The sequence below is a fragment of the Macrotis lagotis genome, chromosome 1 (assembly GCF_037893015.1).
Source record: "Macrotis lagotis isolate mMagLag1 chromosome 1, bilby.v1.9.chrom.fasta, whole genome shotgun sequence".
Lineage (NCBI taxonomy): Eukaryota > Metazoa > Chordata > Mammalia > Peramelemorphia > Peramelidae > Macrotis > Macrotis lagotis.
The window spans coordinates 687,444,759-687,465,871 of record NC_133658.1 but is presented as its reverse complement, the minus strand read 5'-3'; the positions used below and the strand labels follow the sequence as shown (position 1 = coordinate 687,465,871).

Below are 21,113 nucleotides of genomic sequence, written 5' to 3'. Positions count from 1 at the left end.
TAAAAAACTCCCCAAAAGAGTAAAACCAAGAGAACAATGTACACTCTAACAACATTGTGAGATAAACAACCTTGATGGAAGCAGCTCTTCTCAGCAGTTCAGAGAGCTAGGATAACTGTATTAGACCAGCTATGGCCAATGTTATCCCCATCCAGAGGAAGAAAAATAAAGCAGAACAAAAGACACACACACACACACACACATACACACACACAGACACACAAACAATCCTTCAGAATCTGATGAACACTTTATAAAAATTATCTCTTATATATCTCTTTCTCTTAATCCTAATTCTTCATACTGAAAATAACTAATCTGTAAACATGTTTATCAAAAATATGTATATACAATGCTAACCTGACTGTTCGCTGCTGAGGGAAGAGGGGGTGGAAGGGAGAGTGGAAGGAAATTTTGTAACTTAAAAATATACAAGTGTATATGGATGAAAAAAATACAAATTTTTTTAAAAAATTAAAAACTCCCAAAGATCTTATAAGAAAAATTTTGCTTTTCTTGTTCAACTTACTGTACATCTTTATACATAACATAATTGCATTTTACTCTTTGTCATACTACTTCAGAGGCTAGTTTTTCTTTTACTAGACTAAATTAATGAAATTTTTGCCTCATCTTTTCTTAAAAGTTCAACTAAGCCAGATATTTTTAAAAGGTATGCTTAGTGGGATTTACTTACAGCCATACTGTGCTTTCAAATGATCTAAAACATAATATTACACTTGGGGGGGAGGGAGGAAGGAAAGGAGGGAGAGAAGGAGGAAGGAAGGAAAGGGAAGGGAGGGGAGGGGAGGGGAGGGGAGGGGAGGGGAGGGGAGGGGAGGGGAGGGGAGGGGAGGGAAGGGAAGGGAAGGGGAGGGAAGGGAAGGGAAGGGAAGGGAAGGGAAGGGAAGGAGGGAGGGGAAGGAGGCAGGATGGGAAGAAAATATTAAAAATGAAAATTGCACCTCCTATAGGGACCAATCAACAGTCTCTTGGGGAGAAAGTATACACCACACTTCAACAAAAGTCATAAAACACTCTACAAGCTGAATAAATAGCTTTACCTTGAGTAAAAAGAAGGGTGCCAGTTATCATACCAAAAAAAAAAGAAAGAAAAGAAAAAAATGGTGACTTAAAATCAGTGAATGCCTAAAATAATATTAATTAGGCTTCCAAACAATCATACTATGAGACAAAAATTATGTAGAGTACATTAGTTATCCCAGATATCCTTTGAACTACACACTCTATAGATAGATGAAAAAACATCTATAGCAATTTTTATTAACTGTTTGTATTTAATTTACTATAATGAGCTTAACCCAGAAAACTATATATCTACTTATAAGTGGTTGGGGACCATATAGCCACCATAATGTAAGAAGCAAAATTTAGCTCCTCTTTTTTAGTCTAGTCTTCAGAACCTTAGGAATATTAGGTACTTGAGATAAATGTAAAGATGTTAAAAGACTGTTTAAAATACCAATTTCTTCTTTCAGTTTCTTAAAGTGGTTTTTGTTTGAATTTTAACTACTTCAAAGTATTCTTGCTTTCAAATTTATAAGTAATGCAGACTAGCTTTTTATTTTTTTTTCTTTTGAGGTTTTTAAACTATTGGCATCTTGGGATCAATAGATTTCTAAGTCTTAGATGTAGAAGTGAATTTAGAGATTACTAGTACTTGGGGGGGGGAATCCAAGTTTATGCTAAATGATGAGAGAGAGACTAGACTTTAGCAATCAGATGAGAGAAATGAAAATAACATGTTTTCCTAGTAGGCATTCTCTGTAGGAAATTTCCAGTCCTAATTAACCAAATAGAAAAAAATTAAAAATAGAAATAAAATAAATAGAAAAAGTTTATTTAAAATGAATCCACAGGGGCGGAGCCAAGATGCTGACAAGAGTGGATCCTGTCTTAGGCGCTCTCTCATAAATCTTTGAAACTAAGGACTTTAAATTTTCGAGAGACAGAACCCACAGAGGGACCCAGTGAGGCAGTTCTCCTATTCAAGGTAAACTGAAAAAGAGCAGAAAAGCTCTGCTCCCCAGGGTTGGAGGGGCCTCCTGCCAGAGTGAAAGAACTTCAGCCTCCCGGAGGCAGTCCCAGGACACTGGGAGCTGAGATTCACAGCAGCGGGGGAGTTTCTTGAGCTCCGCCCCGGGGAGCACCAGGCACAAATTGGGGGAACAGCGGGGGACCTCTGCCAGAGCGAGCACATGAAGCCCAGCCCTCAGGGCACACAGCAAGCCACTGCATTCCAGATCCAGGAAACAGAAGCAGGCAGAGCTGGTAAGCAGGAGCCCCCAGGGCATGAGTCCATTGAACCTAGGGAGGGGAGTGAAGAGAGAGAGTGCTGAGCTCTGTCCTCTGCCCCTGGAACAGGACTCTGGGGCTCTGAACACATTCAGATCCTGATGGCAGTCTAGGTCCCCCATAGAACACCAGGACCCTCCTCCACCTCAGCCCCATAGCAAAGGGGGGTGCATATGATCATTCACAGACCAGGAGGGAGGACAGAGCCTCACACAATGAGACCCTGGTGGGAGTGTCCCAAAAAGCTCAGAAAGCACCCCCAAAACAGGCTTAGGCTGGGAGAATGAGCAAGCAGAGAAAAAAGAGGAACACCATTGAGAAATACATTATCTATGATCCTAAGAAGGATCAATATACTCAGTCTGAAGATGAGGAAACACAAGCTCATGCATCTAAAGACTCCAAGAAAAACAGAAATTGGGATCAGGCCATGACAGAGCTCAAAAAAGACTTTGAAAATCAAATGAGGGAGTTAGAAGAAGAAAAACTGGGAAAAGAAAGGAGAGAGATGAAGGAAAAACATGAAAATGAAGTCAGCAGCCTAGTCAAGGAAATCCAAAAAAATGCTGAAGAAAACAGCACACTAAAAACCAGCTTAGGTCAAATGGATAAAACAGTTCAAAAAGTTATTGAGGAGAAGAATGCTTTAAAAAGCAAAATTGGCCAGATGGAAAAAGAGATAAGAAAACTCTCTGAGGAAAACAAATCCTTCAGACAAAAAAATAAAACTCAGGGAGATTGATGAATTTACCAGAAATCAGGACTCAATACTTCAAAAACCAAAAAAATGAAAAATTAGAAGAAAATGTGAAACATCTCATTGAAAAAACAACTGATATGGAAAACAGACTTAGGAAAGATAATTTAAAAATTATTGGAATACCTGAAAGTCATGATCAGGAAAAGAGCCTTGACATCATTTTCAAAGAATTACTACAGGAAAATTGCCCTGATATCCTAGAAGCAGAGGGCAAAATAGAAACAGAGAGAATCCACCGATCTCCCTGAGAAAGAGATCCCAAAAAACCAGCCCCCAGGAATATTATAGCCAAGTTCCAGAACTCCCAAGTCAAAAAGAAAATATTACAAGCAGCCAGAAGGACACAATTCAAATACCATGGAGCTGCAGTCAGGATCACACAGGACTTAGCAGCAACTACATTAAAAGCTCATAGGGCTTGGAATATAATATACTGGAAGGCAAAAGAGCTTGGAATGCAACTGAGAATCAACTACCCAGCAAAAAAAGAATGTCATCTTCCAGGGAAAAAGATGGACTTTCAATGAAACAGGGGAATTTCAAATGTTCCTGTTGGAATGGCCAGAGCTCAACAGAAGGTTTGGTCTTCAGATACAGGACTCAGGTGAAGCATACAGATTGGAGGAGAAGGGTAAAATATGAGGGACTTAATGGTGATGAACTGTATGTATTCCTGTATAGAAAAATGACACTGATAATACTTGCATGAACCTTCTCAGTTAATAGAGCAGGTAGAAGGAGCTTTTATAGTTGAAGCACAGGAGAAAGCTGAATTTGAAGATAAAATATGGTGTAAAAATGGAGTCAATAGGAAAAAAAGGGAAATGTAATGGGAGAAAGAAAAAGGAGAAGGGGGGAACAGGCCAAGATATTTCATATAATAAGATTTTTCTTTATTACAATGAGCTATTGCAATGCTATGGAAGGGGTGAAGGCAAGGGGGAATGAGGGAATCTTCACTCTCATCAGAGGTGGCTAGGAGAGGAAACAGCATATATACTCAATGGGGTATAGGCATCTGAAGTAAGAAGGAGAGGAGGGGGACAGGAGGAAAGGGGGATGTGAGTGATGGAGGAGAGGATGGACCATGGGGGGAGAGTGGTCAAATATAAAATATAACACATTTTCTTTTTTACTTCTTGCAAGGGGCTGGGATTGGATGGCCTGTCCGGGACCATAGGGCCAGGTGGATGCTGGGCCTAAGGGGTGGTGGTGGGGCTTAGGGCCTCTTGGCCCTAGGACCAGGGATCTGTCTGCTGTGCTACTCAGCTACCCTACAGCAGAGTCAGAGTGAAAGGAGAGAGAAAAATATAGTACATGGTAGTGGAGAAATATGAAAGGAGTGAGTTGCGATCAGCAATGGCAACAGTGAAAAATGGAAGTAACTTTTTGATGGAGTTATCATAAAGAATGTGATCCACCCATGACAGAGCTGTAGGTGTTGGAACACAGACTGAAGCACATTTATTATTATTATTATTATTATTATTATTATTATTTTTGGGGGGGGGTGCAGGGCAAATGGGGCTGAGTGGCCTGCCTGGGGCCACATAGCAGAGTGATCATTGGGTGTCTGAGGTCAGATTTGGACCCAGGTGCTCCTGGCTCAAGGGCCAGTGCTCTGTCTGCCACCAGCCACCCCTACTATTATTACTATTTTATTTTATTTTATATTGGGTCTTTTTTTTTTCTTTTTTGAGGGTTTTTTGCAGGGCAGTGGAGTTAGGGTGGCATACATGTCACACAGCTGGGTGATTGTTGGGTGTATGGGGCCGGATATGGGCTCAGGTGCTCCTGGCTCCAGGGCTGGTGCTCCATCCATTGTGCCACCTGGCCGTACTTACAATTATTACTATTATTTTATTTTTTTTAATTTTAATTTTTTTTCTCTCCCCTTTATTGCTCAAGCAAGTCTATATTTTTTGGGGGGGAGAGGGGGTATTTTGTTTACTCTTAAACAAGAATATTTTATTAATGTACAAAAAACATTATTTGTAAAAAAAAAATGTGCATACCCTTTGATCCAGCATACCACTCCTCAGTCTATACCCTGTAGAGATGATGAAAAAGGGTAAAAACATCACTTGTACAAAAATATTCATAGCAGCCCTGTTTTGTCGTGGCAAAGAATTGGAAATCAAGTAAATGTCCTTCAATTGGGAAAAAAATAAAATAAAAAAATAAAATGAATCCACATAAAATCAGAAGCAAGATTTCATAGCAAATGTTGAGAAAATGTTTGATAATTGAAACTAAAATACAAAAATTTGTTTATTTTATCTTATCTTTAACAAAATTTAGATTATAATGGTATTTATGTATTAATTCTTAGAATGAATAAAGTGTCGAGTGCTTACTGATTTGAGAGGGAGCAATTTTTCCTTTAAAATTGTATGATAGGGTTGGCTAGGTGGTGCAGTGGATAAAGCACTGGCCCTGGAGTCAGGAGTACCTGGCTGGGTTCAAAGCCAGTCTCAGACACTTAATAATTACCTAGCTGTGTGGCCTTGGGCAAGCCACTTAACCCCATTTGCCTTGCAAAAATCTAAAAAAAAAACAACAACAACAACAAAAAAATTGTATGCTAATACGATATGACATCTTTCATTGTACATTTTATTTTTGAAGCACATATATTCAAGTATTCACCAATTTTCCCAAGGGTATCGCTCTTAATCCTTGAAATAGATCAAAAGGTCAGTTGATTCAGGGGGAGATTATTAATCAAGAAGGGATGGCCGAATGGGGACTAATTTTCTAGCTGTATTTTTATATTTACTTCTATGAACAGCCTCCTAGAAAGTCAACATGGCAGAATGGCTAGAAAGTCAGTTTCCTACTCAACATTTAGCCACCACTTACCCCAAAAGGCAAATAGGGCCCCAGGCAAATCTCCAGGGATATGAGTTATAAAATAACGGTTGCTGATAAGCAGAGAGGGAACTTTTTAAAGAAGTTCTCAAAACCAATGAAATTGTAAGTTCAGACCAAACAAAACATATCATCATAACTCTAAGAATGTGAAAAAATCCTGGGATAAAGAGGATTCAATATGCATTAAAAAATATGCAAGATGAAAAGAGGTATGACAAATGCAGTACTCAATATGCTTCTGTTCATGTTCTAATGGAAAGGTTATTCCTAAATGACATGTACGTTTCATTTTTGACTCATTGTTCCTTTTCTTCCCATCTTGAGCCATCTGCAGTAAGGTTTCCATCTTCCATGAAAAGAAAATAGGAATTGAATTAATTACAAAGAACATATAAAAGGAGATGCTATCTGCATCCAGAGACAAATAGAAGTACATAGAGAATGATTTTACATATATATCTCTCTATTTTTATCTATATCTATAGATGTCTATAGATATATTTAAGCCTAATGGTTGCCATTTCTAGGATGGGAAGGAGAGAAGAAAAGAGAAAAAGATATAGAAATTTACATAACTTTATTACATATTTAAAGAATCAGCAAGTTGTACATAATAGACTTGCAGATTCATGTGCAATCATCTCTCTCTTACTCATACTATGTTATGGAAATGCTTGTTTTATTTTCTGGATTAAAAATAAAATAAATTTTAAAAGAAATTAATGTGACTGAATTCTTAGTTTCCCTTTTTCCCATTAGATCCATTTGAAGTTCTGAATCAGCCAAATGGAAATCAAGTTCTGTGCACATGTGCAAGTGTGATTCAGATATGACCACTGCAGAATTCTAAGCTTTCCAAAAATGTAGACCATTAATGAATCCTGCAGTGATGGCTGTGTTCCATCATAATCATAACTACCATGAAAACTTAAATCCTCCTTCTGTGTACTATTTGTTCAATAAATATATCAAAATCCAAAAAATTCTAAGACTAAGACTAACTAACTTTTTATTTGTTGCTTCTGTTGTATTTGTTATACTAATACATTTTGTGTAGCCAATATGTTTTCATTTTTATTTTCATACTTACAGTAAGATTTCCATACAGGAGGTCTGTATTCATCTGTATCTGAAAGAAAAACATTGAAACAAGATCATTAGTATAATATTCATTATGCAAATTCATATATAATATATCATTCTTTAAGTCAAATTTCAGATTATGGAAGGAATTTTTAAAATCTTTAATAAATGATGCATTTGAAATATTATTTCATCTATCTAATAGGTATTTAAAAGAATACCTAATGGAGTAAAACTTGGAAAATTGAAGGAGAAATTACAGTGGTCATTGTTCCAGTTCAAAATTACAAATTTAACCTCCAGGCAAGTAACCAGAGTAAAAAGTGTGAAAAAGGGAGACTGCATTGATGGACTCAGTCCCTAGAGCTCTGGGTTAAGCTAGAATTCCCAACTCAGACACCTAGGTAGCTTAGTGGATAAAGTGCCAGGTCTGGAATTAGGAAAGTTCATTTTCCTGAGTTCAAATCTGGTCTCAGACACTTACTAGCTGTGTGGCTCTGGACAGGCCATTCAACCCTATTTGCCTCAGTTTCCTCATCTGTAAAATGAGTTGGAAAAAGAAATGGTAAGCCACTCCAGTACTTTTGTCAAGAAAATCTCAAATGGGGTCATGAAGAATCAGAAATGACTGAAAACAACTGAACAACAAAAAACACAATCTCCAACCCAGCTCCCAGCTAATGATCTCCAACCTGGTTCGATTAAAAAGAGCAGTCAGATAGGGCAGGTACAGAGAAGGAGACTGTGGATAAGTCTTTATCTACTCCATTCAATCAAAAAATAAACATTTACTGAGCTTGTGCTAAGCACTGGAGATACAAAAAGTCCAAAGACATTCCCTGCCCTCAAAGAACTTACAAACTAATGAGAGGAGAAAACAAGCAAATATATACAAAGTAAACTATATACAGGACAAATAAAAAGGTCAGTGCTCTCAACATAAATGCCTTTAAACTGTAATTTAGAGTAAATTCTAGAAATTTATGGAAGGCCTCCCTATGATGATTTCTCCTATACAAAGGTAGATTTGATTAAGAAGGAACTGAAAGGGGGTGGCTAGGTGGTGCAGTGGATAGAGCACCGGCTCTGGAGTCAGAAGTACCTGAGTTCAAATCCAACCTCAGACATTTAATAATTACCTAATTGTGTGGCCTTGGGCAAGCCACTTAACTCCATTTGCCTTGCAAAAACCTAAAAAAAAACCAAACTAACAAAGAAGGCTGAAAGAAGATAAAGGAACTACTTTTGGATTTCTTACCAACATATAAATAGGCAAATTTTTTGCTATTACAGAACATAAAAACCAAAGAATACAGGTATTGCCTTTTAAACCTAGTATGATAATATACTTGGGAAAGTACTTGTGAAAAGTACTTCTACTTTTTATTTCATTTTAAAGATTGTGGTCTACTATGTCATTTGAACCTATCATATTATTAAATGATATTAGTGATGAATTCTAAATAAAAATAAAATGAAAAATGAAAAAAAAATAAAAATCTTCGATCTAGAATTAAGAGGAGTTAAGGAAGGCTTCCAGTAAAAGAGTATATTTTAATTGGCATTTAAAGGAAGTCAGGGAGATCTGTAAGGCAGAGCAGAGAAGGTAAACCATTCCAGACATGGAATACAGTTCATAATCTGCAATTCGTAGCTTAGTTCTTTCTACCCATAAAATCACAAGTCCAATTTAAAAAATAAAAAAGGCAAGGAGGTAGTACAGATGAGGAAGAACCAGGAAAGAATGACGTGAAATCGGTCCTTCATCAGCAAAGTCCAGCAAATCTTCTTAACAAAAATTATGCTCTGGAAGTTAGTCAAAATCAGTTAGTGAGGAGGGATTGGGGGGGGGGAGGTAGATGTGGTGGTGGGATGCCAATATAGTTATACCCCTGACTGTTGGCACTGGCTCTGGAGAATGCTGTGAATGAGAGAGGGAAAGAAAATCCCTAATATGCTTAGCAAGAAGACAACTGAAATCATTGAGAGTAAAAATGTTATGAATAATGCCAATTGTCAAACAGCCTCAAGCTAAAAAACTGTTTTGAAAGAAACACAACAAAAAAGATCCAACAAATTCCTTCTCATGACAGCTAAATTTTCAAAGAACCCACCAAAAATTATTTACGGAAAAGACTTTCATCCTATTTTTTTTTATTTTCAAATAAAATAAAGAGATTCAATTTCCTAAATTCATAATTAGAGTACTACAGAAGCTTATTATAAGTTGCTGCTCTGGGACCAAACTAATATCTATCCACATAAGAGGTATTCTATGTTGCACTATTTATCTACAAGGAATACAAAATGTCAGCCAGGTAAGAGATTTCAAGAAAAGCAGACAAAACCTCACAGTAAATAAGTAAAAATAAGAAAAGATGGAGGAAAACATCATGAAATGATGGACAAGGTAGAGAGGTTTATATATTTGTTTGTCTTTTTAAAGAGTGGGGATGATATGTCACTTTTTGTGAGGGAAGGGAAAGAGTCAATGGATAAGAACAGATTGAAGATGATGGAAAGTAAGTAAGGAATCTGAAAAGATAAGATATTTTAAAGCTAAATTTAACCTTTAGAAGTATCTTCTAAAGGAAGACTTTTTAAGGTGAGAACAGAACTGAACTATCTGATAATATCATTAATTCAGTTAGAAATGTTCTACAACTGACAAAGAGTTGATAGAAGTTCAAAGTAAGGAAACCATAATTTTGCTATAAGCTAGCATATAAATCTGATTTTCCCCCTAATTTTATGAATTCTTCATAACAACTCTATAATTAAACTATTAAACTGAACTATTTGGCAATTAGTCCTAGTGGATAGCTAAGTTTTCCACTCTCTAAACTATTTCTAACAAACTATTCTGGGTGGAAATTCTTCTAATAAAAATTCCATATTTCTTTGACATCTCACCCTTTTTTGATTAAAAAAATTAATTATTGTATTATGATGCTTTCAGGACCTTCTGAGTTATGTAGGGCTAAATTACAGATTGCTGTGCTTTTGAGTTCTTATGTCTGTTTTGGGGAGTTTTTCTATCTCCTCCCTTACTGTCAAATAGCAGCTCTTGGTATTATTGATGTACCTAGCACTAGCAGTCCCTTTCCCGAACATGTTATTGATTTAGAAACTAACCACATTATTCTTTTTTTTGTCAAATAATAATAAAAAAGCTCTGAATGAGGGCTTCTGTGAATAAAGTGTTAGTCCAAAGTCTTTATAACAGCTGTTTTTGGTAATATCAACAATAATGAAAAAATTTTCATTCATATATATATATACATATATATATATATATATATACCATTTATATAGTTTAAGGTTTTCAAGGTACCATTCATATTTTATCTTAGCTAATAATCAAAACAGTCTCTGAGGTAAGTACTAAAGGCTTATCTTTATTTTACAAATGAGGAAACTGAGGTCCAATAATGTGACTTGTGTGACTTGCCTCAATTCATACAGCTGGAATATGACAAAGGTGTGAAACTAGCCCCCTCCCGACCAGCACCCTAGCCACTCCATTGTGCCAGATCTTAGCAGGTAAAGTGATCACAGAGCTAAGCTTCAGAGAGATGCAGTATCATAACAATTTGCTTTCTTTTTTCTAATTACATGCAAATATAGTTTTCAACATTCATCCTTTTGCAAGCTTTTGAGTTTCACATTTTTCTTCCACCCTCCCTTCCATGTTCCCTCCCCATGGTAGCCAGCAATCTAATAAAGGTTGAACATGTACAATTCTGTTTAACATATTTCCTTAATAGTCATGTTGTGAAAGAAGAATTAAAACTAAAGTATCATAAGAATTTTTAAGATAATTAAATTAAAGTCATCATCCCTGTACTAGTAAAATACTGTAAGCTAACTGATGGTATCAAGGATAAATCCCTACATCTTGCCCCAATCAACATAAATTATAAAAAGGCTGGAAAGGAATTGAGGAATGTCTAAAGGATCTCATGACTTAAATTCACCAGAAATTCTTCTTCAAAACTTCAAACCATTTTTTTCCTTAGCAAGTCCCTTATTCCCAAGGGAGTGGCATACATCTTGTGGTATATATAGCAAAAGAATTATGGAAATTAAAAGGTACAAGAAAGAGAACAGTGTGCTCTTTTAAAATAAAAGCAGCAGCTTGTTCTTAAGTGAACAAGAGCCAATAACCACCAAATATTGCTAGTCTACCTCCAAAGAGAAGTTCAAGGATTCTCACCACCTCCTCTTTAGCATTTGTCAGAAAACTCAACTACAAACCTCATATAAAAGAAAGGAATATCTCATAATTGATTTTTTATTAAGTCTATGACTCAGGGCATCTAGGTGGCACAGGAGACAGAGCACTGACTCTGAAGTCAGGAGAACCTGAGTTCAAATCCCACCTCAGACATTTAATATTTATTTAGTTGGGTGACCTTGGGCAAGTTACTTAACCTCATTGCTTTGCAAAAGCAAAAACAAAAACAAAAGCCTATGACTCAATAATAATTCTTCAGTTGCTTAAAAATAATAAAATAGTACAGAAAATGTAGTAAACTTATTGCCTTTGACACAATTACATGTATGAAAAAACATTCACCCAACCACCACATACATGCAGCATTTTTAATCCAAGTATAATAGCATTTTTTTTAAAATATGGCCAGTCCCAAGTTCCAAACACACACACACACACATATATATATAATTAGCCATCTTGGTCCAAAAGTTCACCTTCCTGTCACTGGTCCCACTTTATGTTTCCTTCACCAAAATGCTGCTGGGAATTTTTCCTTTCCTTTGCTGTAGTCACTGGGAATCTTTTTTCCTTTCCTCCCTATTCTCGCTGGTTCTTGCTATGTGCTTCACTAGCCAGTTCATCTTGGATGAAACACTGAAAAGATCACTTGATTTGGAGTTAAGGCACCTGTATCTGAGTCTCAACACTGTCACTTATGGACCCTGAACAAATCACTTTATCTTTCTGGACCTCAATTTCCTCATTTGTAAAAGGGGTGGGTTAGACTGGATGACTTCTAAAATCTTTTCCAGATCTAAAGATATGACCTTATGATGGGGCTGCTACAGCCCTTACCTTCCCAGTCACTCTTATCACAATACATAAATCTATTTCCATTCTTCACATTTTATGTTAATTCCACAACAGAAGGTCTCTTGGCTTTTTTCCCTCTTCTGTAATCCCTCACAACCCATTTTAGTTTTAGTGTCTCCCATCCTTATCTCCTCTTTTCTTTTTAGTTCTTACTTCATCCACCCCTTCCCTAGTTAAGAACATAAATAGTTTAGGGGAATTAGATAATAAGCATGAACCCACAGAGTTCTGGAATTCACCCTGTGGTTTATGTCACTCTGCCATGTCAATCTTTTTTAAAAGTTTATTTAAGACAATGGGGTTAAGTGAATTGTCCAAGGTCACACAGCTAGGTAATTATAAAGTGTCTTGAGACCAGATTTGAATTCAGGTCCTCCTGACTCCCTGGACAGTGCTCTATCTACTGTGACACCTAGCTGTCCTGCCATGCCAATCTTACAAAAGGTACTTTGGGTCTTAATCTAATCAGTCCATTTTATAATAGGTAATCCCCAAATCTGCCATTCCCTTCCAGAACAGAAGATCAAAGAATCTGAGGCCATCAGTTGAGATCTCCCAGCTGCTTTGGTTCAGTAGGAGGTGTGCAGTATGAACCCCAAATCTGAGGATCTGAAGGCTTAACTTGATCCCTCAATAAAGAAGCACAGAGAAACCAAGAAGTCAGGAAGAAACAGAGGGCGTCTGTTGTACTGAAATAATAAGAAAGATTCAAGATAGAATTCAACAAATATTCAATTCAATAAGATGGCAAAGTGACCAAGGCAGCTAAAAGAGAAGTTACTTTTCACAGAACTTTGAAACCCAAAAATTCTCAAAAAAAAAAAAAGAGAAAGTAAGTAGGCACCAAATCTAGATCAACTAAAGTTGAACCCATCAGAAGACAGAAGCTTTGAACAAGGTAAAAGATAATATGATAAAAAAGCAAGATGATAAAAGTTGGAGGGGATGTGGGAAAACTGGGATAATAATGCACTGTTGGTGGAATTGTGAACTGATCCTACCATTCTGGAAAGCAATTTGGAACTATGACAAAAAGTCATCCAGACTGTATATATCCTTTGATCCAATAACAACACTACTAGGTCTGTATTCCATGGAGAGTATAATATATGTGAAAAAATAGGTATAGCAAACCTATTCGTGGTGTCAAAATACTGAAATTGAGGGGATGCCCATTAATTGGCGAATGACTGAACAAGATATGGATGAATGAAATGGTACTCTATTGTGCAATAAGAGCTGATGAACAGACACATTTCAGAAAAACCTAGAAGGATTTGTATGAACAGATATAAAATGAAATGAGCAGAAGGTGCACAGTATCTATCAGCAGCATTGTGCGATGTTCATCTCAGAATGACCTAGCTCTTCTTAGCCACACAATGATCCAAGATAAGTACAAAGGATTGATGAAAGAAAATGCTATTCATATCCAGATAAAAGAATTGATGGACTCTGAATATAGAACAAAGAACATTTTTTCAATATTTTATTCTTTCTCATGCTAATTTTTTTTTCCTTTGGATCCGTTTCTTCCACAACTGAGACTAATAAGGATATATTTTACATGCTAGCACATGTATAACCTATATCAAACAGTCTACTACTTTTAGAAGAAGGGAAGGGAGGGAATGAGGGAGAAAAATGTGAAACTCAAAAATCTTATAAAAGTGAATACTAAAATTTTCATGCTAGGTAATTGGGAAAAAGTAAAATCCTATTAAAGTGAAATTTAAAAAAAAGATAAAAGTTTCATGAAATAACTTGAGAGAAATTAAAATCTCAAGAGCCCTTAATCCCAGTTCATTCCATCCTACCCCTGGGAGATGCCAGCACAAGCAACCTCACAAGTTTGAGCCTTACAGTCTTTCTTTAGAGACCCTTTCACTGTTTCCCATATCAGTGATTCAGCCTAGCCACACTAGGGGAAGGAAATACAACTAGGTGGAGGTTAGGGAAGGAGAGAAGACCTCTCTTTATAAAGTTCTCTAGGGGAAGCTTCTATGCATAGCAAAAAAAGCGTAACAAATATAATCAGGATCACTCATTTATCACGAGTCTTACTCTGGGCAGAGATTCATTCAGCCAGGTCCCCACACTCTCCTCAATGCCATCAGGCTAAGGACACCCAGTTTTGGAGGTCTGTAAAGGAGGTTTGTCACAGGAGTGGAGGGAAGAGAAGAAAGAAACCAGAGACAAGCTAACAAGGAAAAAACTGTGACTAAATACCATAGACCTCTATAAGTAAATTGGTGTCTTTTGTAGAGTGGATACCACTGTGGAACATCAAAACTATTGGAGCAGATGAGATGACCAAGAAAGAAGAGAAAGATAAGAGAGGAGGGATCAAGCTAGAATCTTAAAGGGGAGGGGAGACACACCACACACAAAGGAATGAATGTGACTTGAACAAGAGTAATCAGAAGGGAGAAGATTCAGGAAAAAATAGATTAAAAGTAGTGGAAGGAAAGAAAGAATAGAATAGAATGTCAGAGGTAACTAAGAGGGAAGGAGGAAGAAAATAAAGATCACTGATAACTTAAGATGAATAGTTTTAGTAGAATAGTGGGGGTCAGATGCAAGGGAAGTGGAGATGACCAGTTTGGCAAAGACAAAACAAACAAGGGGTGATATAAAGGACAGCAACTTAAGAGTATATAAAATAAAATGAAGACTTTTGCTTGTTTTTAAAATATAGAGAAGACTATGAATGTTTGTAAGCAGCAGGGAAATATTCATTCAAAAGAGAAATTGATGCTAAGAGAGAAAGAATTACTAATCGTTTAAGTTTTCAGAAGAGATAGGAGAGGAAATATTTCCCTTTAAAAGTTGAGGACATCATGATACCTTCTACGTGAAACATTAAGAGCTAGTATCCCCCCCCCCCCAGTCCACCCTCCACAAAATTAACTTGTAATTACTTTGTATATGATTTGTATGGTAATAATAGTTAACATTTTATATAGCACTTTAAGATTTTTAAAGAGCTTTACAAATAGAATCTCATTTTATCCTAGCAACAGCCCTGGGAAATACGGCTATTATCACCATTTTACAGATTAGGAAGCTAAAGTAGCCAGAAGTTATTTGATTTACCCAGAGTCAAGGCAATAAGCAGTTTACAAGTCAATAACTGGAAAGTTTCTGAGGGGGGAAATTTGAATTCTGGTAGCATTCCATCCTTTATGCCTTTACCTAACTCTTATATATGTGTCATATACATATATACCTCATATGTACCTACCTCATATATACATATATAAAATATTTATGCATATAGACACATATATGTATATATGCATGTTGTCTCTCCTGAAAAAACTTAAGCTTTATTAATTATTTAATAATTATTATTATTTCATTTTCATCTTCATATACCTAGTGCCTAGTACACAACACACAAAAGACACTTAATAAATGCTCAATAGTTGACTAATGAAGTTATTGTATTTGTAAACCCCTTGATCACATCAATAATGGTAACAGCCACACTTCTATTCAGGAAAAGTCCCAAAGTTTCCCTGAAAAATTAACTATAAGAAGAATTAGTTCCATCCATTTTTAAAACTGTTTAAAATGTTCATGTGTTTCCTTCAGAATCTCCATCAGAGTTTTCTATCCCCTTATCTTCCATTAATTTTTTTCCTCAATTGTAAACATTTAAGTGAGATTTCAAAACTTTTTCTTTATTGTTTCATTAGTTTTGTAACTATATTTTGTAACTATTTGAAACTTTATAGCTATTGTTATTGTTTTCTTCTACTTTCTATATTAACATAACTCTTAAATTTAAAAGGTGATTACATGTATTATCTTTTTGTTACAAAATTTAGAGTATTTTAGCTACATAGCTAGTTTAAAACTTCACAGGAAACATTTATATCATTATTTCTAAAAGAAAATCTATTTCAAGTTTCAAAGCACTGCCCTACAAATAAGCTTGTATAGCGGAATGAACCTGAGTTTTGATTGCGATCCATTAGATTGTAAGTTTCTTGAAGGCAAGGACTGTCTTTTTGCCTATTTTTGTATCCCCAACACTTAGTACAGTGTCTGGTTCATGGTTGGTGCTTAATAAATGTTTATTGATTGTTTGACTGATTTGGAAAAAACTTATGCTTAAGTTCTTCCTCTGCCTATTCCAGGTGTATTACTTACAATTTCCTAAACTTCATCTCTAAAATGTACCAGAGACAAGCTAACAAGGAAAAAACTGTGACTAAATACCATAGACCTCTATAAGTAAATTGGTGTCTTTTGTAGAGTGGATACCACTGTGGAACATCAAAACTATTGGAGCAGATGAGATGACCAAGAAAGAAGAGAAAGATAAGAGAGGAGGGATCAAGCTAGAATCTTAAAGGGGAGGGGAGACACACCACACACAAAGGAATGAATGTGACTTGAACAAGAGTAATCAGAAGGGAGAAGATTCAGGAAAAAATAGATTAAAAGTAGTGGAAGGAAAGAAAGAATAGAATAGAATGTCAGAGGTAACTAAGAGGGAAGGAGGAAGAAAATAAAGATCACTGATAACTTAAGATGAATAGTTTTAGTAGAATAGTGGGGGTCAGATGCAAGGGAAGTGGAGATGACCAGTTTGGCAAAGACAAAACAAACAAGGGGTGATATAAAGGACAGCAACTTAAGAGTATATAAAATAAAATGAAGACTTTTGCTTGTTTTTAAAATATAGAGAAGACTATGAATGTTTGTAAGCAGCAGGGAAATATTCATTCAAAAGAGAAATTGATGCTAAGAGAGAAAGAATTACTAATCGTTTAAGTTTTCAGAAGAGATAGGAGAGGAAATATTTCCCTTTAAAAGTTGAGGACATCATGATACCTTCTACGTGAAACATTAAGAGCTAGTATCCCCCCCCCCAGTCCACCCTCCACAAAATTAACTTGTAATTACTTTGTATATGATTTGTATGGTAATAATAGTTAACATTTTATATAGCACTTTAAGATTTTTAAAGAGCTTTACAAATAGAATCTCATTTTATCCTAGCAACAGCCCTGGGAAATACGGCTATTATCACCATTTTACAGATTAGGAAGCTAAAGTAGCCAGAAGTTATTTGATTTACCCAGAGTCAAGGCAATAAGCAGTTTACAAGTCAATAACTGGAAAGTTTCTGAGGGGGAAATTTGAATTCTGGTAGCATTCCATCCTTTATGCCTTTACCTAACTCTTATATATGTGTCATATACATATATACCTCATATGTACCTACCTCATATATACATATATAAAATATTTATGCATATAGACACATATATGTATATATGCATGTTGTCTCTCCTGAAAAAACTTAAGCTTTATTAATTATTTAATAATTATTATTATTTCATTTTCATCTTCATATACCTAGTGCCTAGTACACAACACACAAAAGACACTTAATAAATGCTCAATAGTTGACTAATGAAGTTATTGTATTTGTAAACCCCTTGATCACATCAATAATGGTAACAGCCACACTTCTATTCAGGAAAAGTCCCAAAGTTTCCCTGAAAAATTAACTATAAGAAGAATTAGTTCCATCCATTTTTAAAACTGTTTAAAATGTTCATGTGTTTCCTTCAGAATCTCCATCAGAGTTTTCTATCCCCTTATCTTCCATTAATTTTTTTCCTCAATTGTAAACATTTAAGTGAGATTTCAAAACTTTTTCTTTATTGTTTCATTAGTTTTGTAACTATATTTTGTAACTATTTGAAACTTTATAGCTATTGTTATTGTTTTCTTCTACTTTCTATATTAACATAACTCTTAAATTTAAAAGGTGATTACATGTATTATCTTTTTGTTACAAAATTTAGAGTATTTTAGCTACATAGCTAGTTTAAAACTTCACAGGAAACATTTATATCATTATTTCTAAAAGAAAATCTATTTCAAGTTTCAAAGCACTGCCCTACAAATAAGCTTGTATAGCGGAATGAACCTGAGTTTTGATTGCGATCCATTAGATTGTAAGTTTCTTGAAGGCAAGGACTGTCTTTTTGCCTATTTTTGTATCCCCAACACTTAGTACAGTGTCTGGTTCATGGTTGGTGCTTAATAAATGCTTATTGATTGTTTGACTGATTTGGAAAAAACTTATGCTTAAGTTCTTCCTCTGCCTATTCCAGGTGTATTACTTACAATTTCCTAAACTTCATCTCTAAAATGTACCAGAGACAAGCTAACAAGGAAAAAACTGTGACTAAATACCATAGACCTCTATAAGTAAATTGGTGTCTTTTGTAGAGTGGATACCACTGTGGAACATCAAAACTATTGGAGCAGATGAGATGACCAAGAAAGAAGAGAAAGATAAGAGAGGAGGGATCAAGCTAGAATCTTAAAGGGGAGGGGAGACACACCACACACAAAGGAATGATAATGTGGCTCACACCACTGCATCAAAGTCAAATCTAGTCAATATATAAATCTCTTGTTTTCTTTTAAAAAGTGAAATAGATTAATTGTTAATTTGAGAAAAAGAAAAGAAAAACTGACAACAGCAACCAAAGAAACTGTTTCCTACATAAACCATGAAAAGCTTTATAAATGTAAACTATTGCTATGATTGTTCTTTCTGTTTATCAGTTAGGAACTGCTTTTAAAGATTTATCTTTGTATTATCTTTGAATTTTTTTTTGGTACTGCATTTTCTTTCAAAGAAGTTAAGTTTTATCAGCATTCATCAACATTTTCATGAAATGTACCCATCGAACTTTAAAGCATTTCAACATGATCATAATAATTACAGAGGCAAGGCAGCACAGAAGGTACAATTCTCATCTTGGAATAAGGAAGCCTGGGTCCCTCTGACACTTAGTAGATGAATGACCTGATGATCTCAATATTTAAAGGCAGGTTTTGACCTGATCTTAATTTGTGATGGAAATTGTATACAGTATAATCTCAGTTTTGCATAATATACAGTACAACTTCTACACATTCAACACTGTTCCCTGATTGCTAGAATGATGCAGTACCTTTCTTCAGTTATATGACTGACTAAATAATTCTAATAGCAACTACTAACCAGATGAGAGAATCTATTTAGCTTCTTTATACCCTTTATGGGAATAAGTGAGTCATTGGTCTTTTCCCCAATATTCACAAACATTTATAGCAATAATGCATTTTCTTTGCCAACTGAAGGACATACGTACACACATATATATACACACATATACATATTTATAATCTCCATACTGTACGTTTTCCAGTTTGGAACAATTTTTCTGGGGAAATTTAAACAGTTTTAGAAACTAAAAAAAGAATAAGATAAATAAGTTTCTAGAACAGAATGAAATCTTTAAAAAACAAAACAAAATAAAATTCTAAATTGAGATTGTTAGCCTTTGGTGCTTATGCTTAAACATTTTATAAATTTTCAGTCAGGAAACCTGTTAAGTTTTGCCAAGTCTTTTTTCAGACTGGTCAAAAATCATCTGACTTAAATTCAAAGTAAGGGGCTCATTATTTCTCATTACTTTTGCTTTAAAAAGTTACAGTTTTTTTTAATCACTACACAGGAATGAGAGTGATAGACAGGGTTGTCTTTCTTCTATTTCAACCACTTGGCATTTTAGATTCTTTTAATCTCTCAAAATTCAAAATATTCAAAATTGACCTCCCTCCCCCCACCAACTGCTACTGCTCTCATTCTGCACTAAACATGGACAATAAAACTAAAAGAGTCAGGTGCCTGTAACCCCAGAAACACATTTCAACATATGGATGGCAAAATGTTTAGAAAATCTACTTAAAAGGAAAATACCTAAAATTTAAAAAATAGTCAATATATAAATCAATAATTTTCTTTAGAAAAGTGAAATAGAAGTGTTAATCTCTAATAAAAAGTAAAGAAAATTGACAATAGCAACTAAAGAAATTTAGTTTACTTCATTAAAAGAAATGTATTTATTCAAAAAAAGATAAAATAAATATTTTAAAAAGCTTTAAAAAAAAATAAACCTCTCATGAATAATGGAGAAACTCAAAAAAATGAGTTTTCTTAATTTTATAGGTACAGCACATACCCAAAAAACTCCTTCCTTTGAAAACGCAGTAAATGATGAAGAGGATAAGGTTTACCTCTAACAATTAAAATTTCTTCCTACAAAGTCACAACCAAATGGGGTCAGTTAAGTTCACCCTCAGAAGAAAATAAAGTCATTTAAAGTTATTCTAAGTTGGAAGTTGATGTGTCATGATTCACTTATAACAAGTATAAACTATTTTTAAAACCAAAGCTAATTATTTTTCATTCTTCAGAGAATAATGACCCAGAACTAGTAAGAAGGGAGTTAAATTTTAATACAGGATGCCACTGTGCTACATGTGTCTTCCTTCACCAAAGAGTCTCCAGTAACAAAAACTTTGCAAATCTCTGCGTCTCAACATGAGAAAAGGCCCACAGTGGCCTGCCTGGGTGGACAAAGCCTTCTTAATGAAATCTGGAACAGACAAACCTCACTCCTCCAGCATGGCCTTTGATCAGAGTCCTCAGAAACTTTTCCTTTCCTTGACTGGGCAGCCCCGGCAAATAGACTAAGCAAACAAACCTCTGCTACTTATTCTAATTCTTTCAATACAGTCTAGCAATTAAGAAGATAAACAGTGGTAGGTTCTAGAACCTGCCAGTCACATAAGTACTGGGGAGAAAATCCAAAGTTCTTTTCCCATTTAATATTAATTCTTCTACTGAGAAATACCATTCTCCCTGAGATTTTTCTCCCTACCTAGTTTAGTAATTTACAGGAAAATGCATCCTAACTGTGGCAAATTAAATGAGAGTCCTCACAATAGCCTGCTTAAGTACCAGATTTATAAGAAGGCAACATAAGAAAAAAATTAAGGGATTTTACCAACATCTCATCCCTCAAAAAAATGGTTCTAAATCAAAGTCATTACTTTAGTTAAAATGATAGGTTTCCTTATAAACCTTTATTACAGGCAACACAATGGAGAAACAAAATGTAG

At 35.2% G+C, this 21,113-nt stretch overlaps 1 protein-coding gene across 3 annotated transcripts in view; it reads right to left on the bottom strand.

The window, feature by feature from the left end:
* CHN1 (chimerin 1) overlaps positions 1-21,113 on the bottom strand; it is a 279,856-nt gene that overhangs the window by 215,651 nt on the left and 43,092 nt on the right. For all 3 annotated transcript variants that reach the window (XM_074215672.1, XM_074215671.1, XM_074215674.1), the window contains one exon: positions 7,041-7,079. In XM_074215672.1, the coding sequence (XP_074071773.1) occupies positions 7,041-7,079 (39 nt within the window). The remainder of the gene's footprint in view (positions 1-7,040; positions 7,080-21,113) is intronic.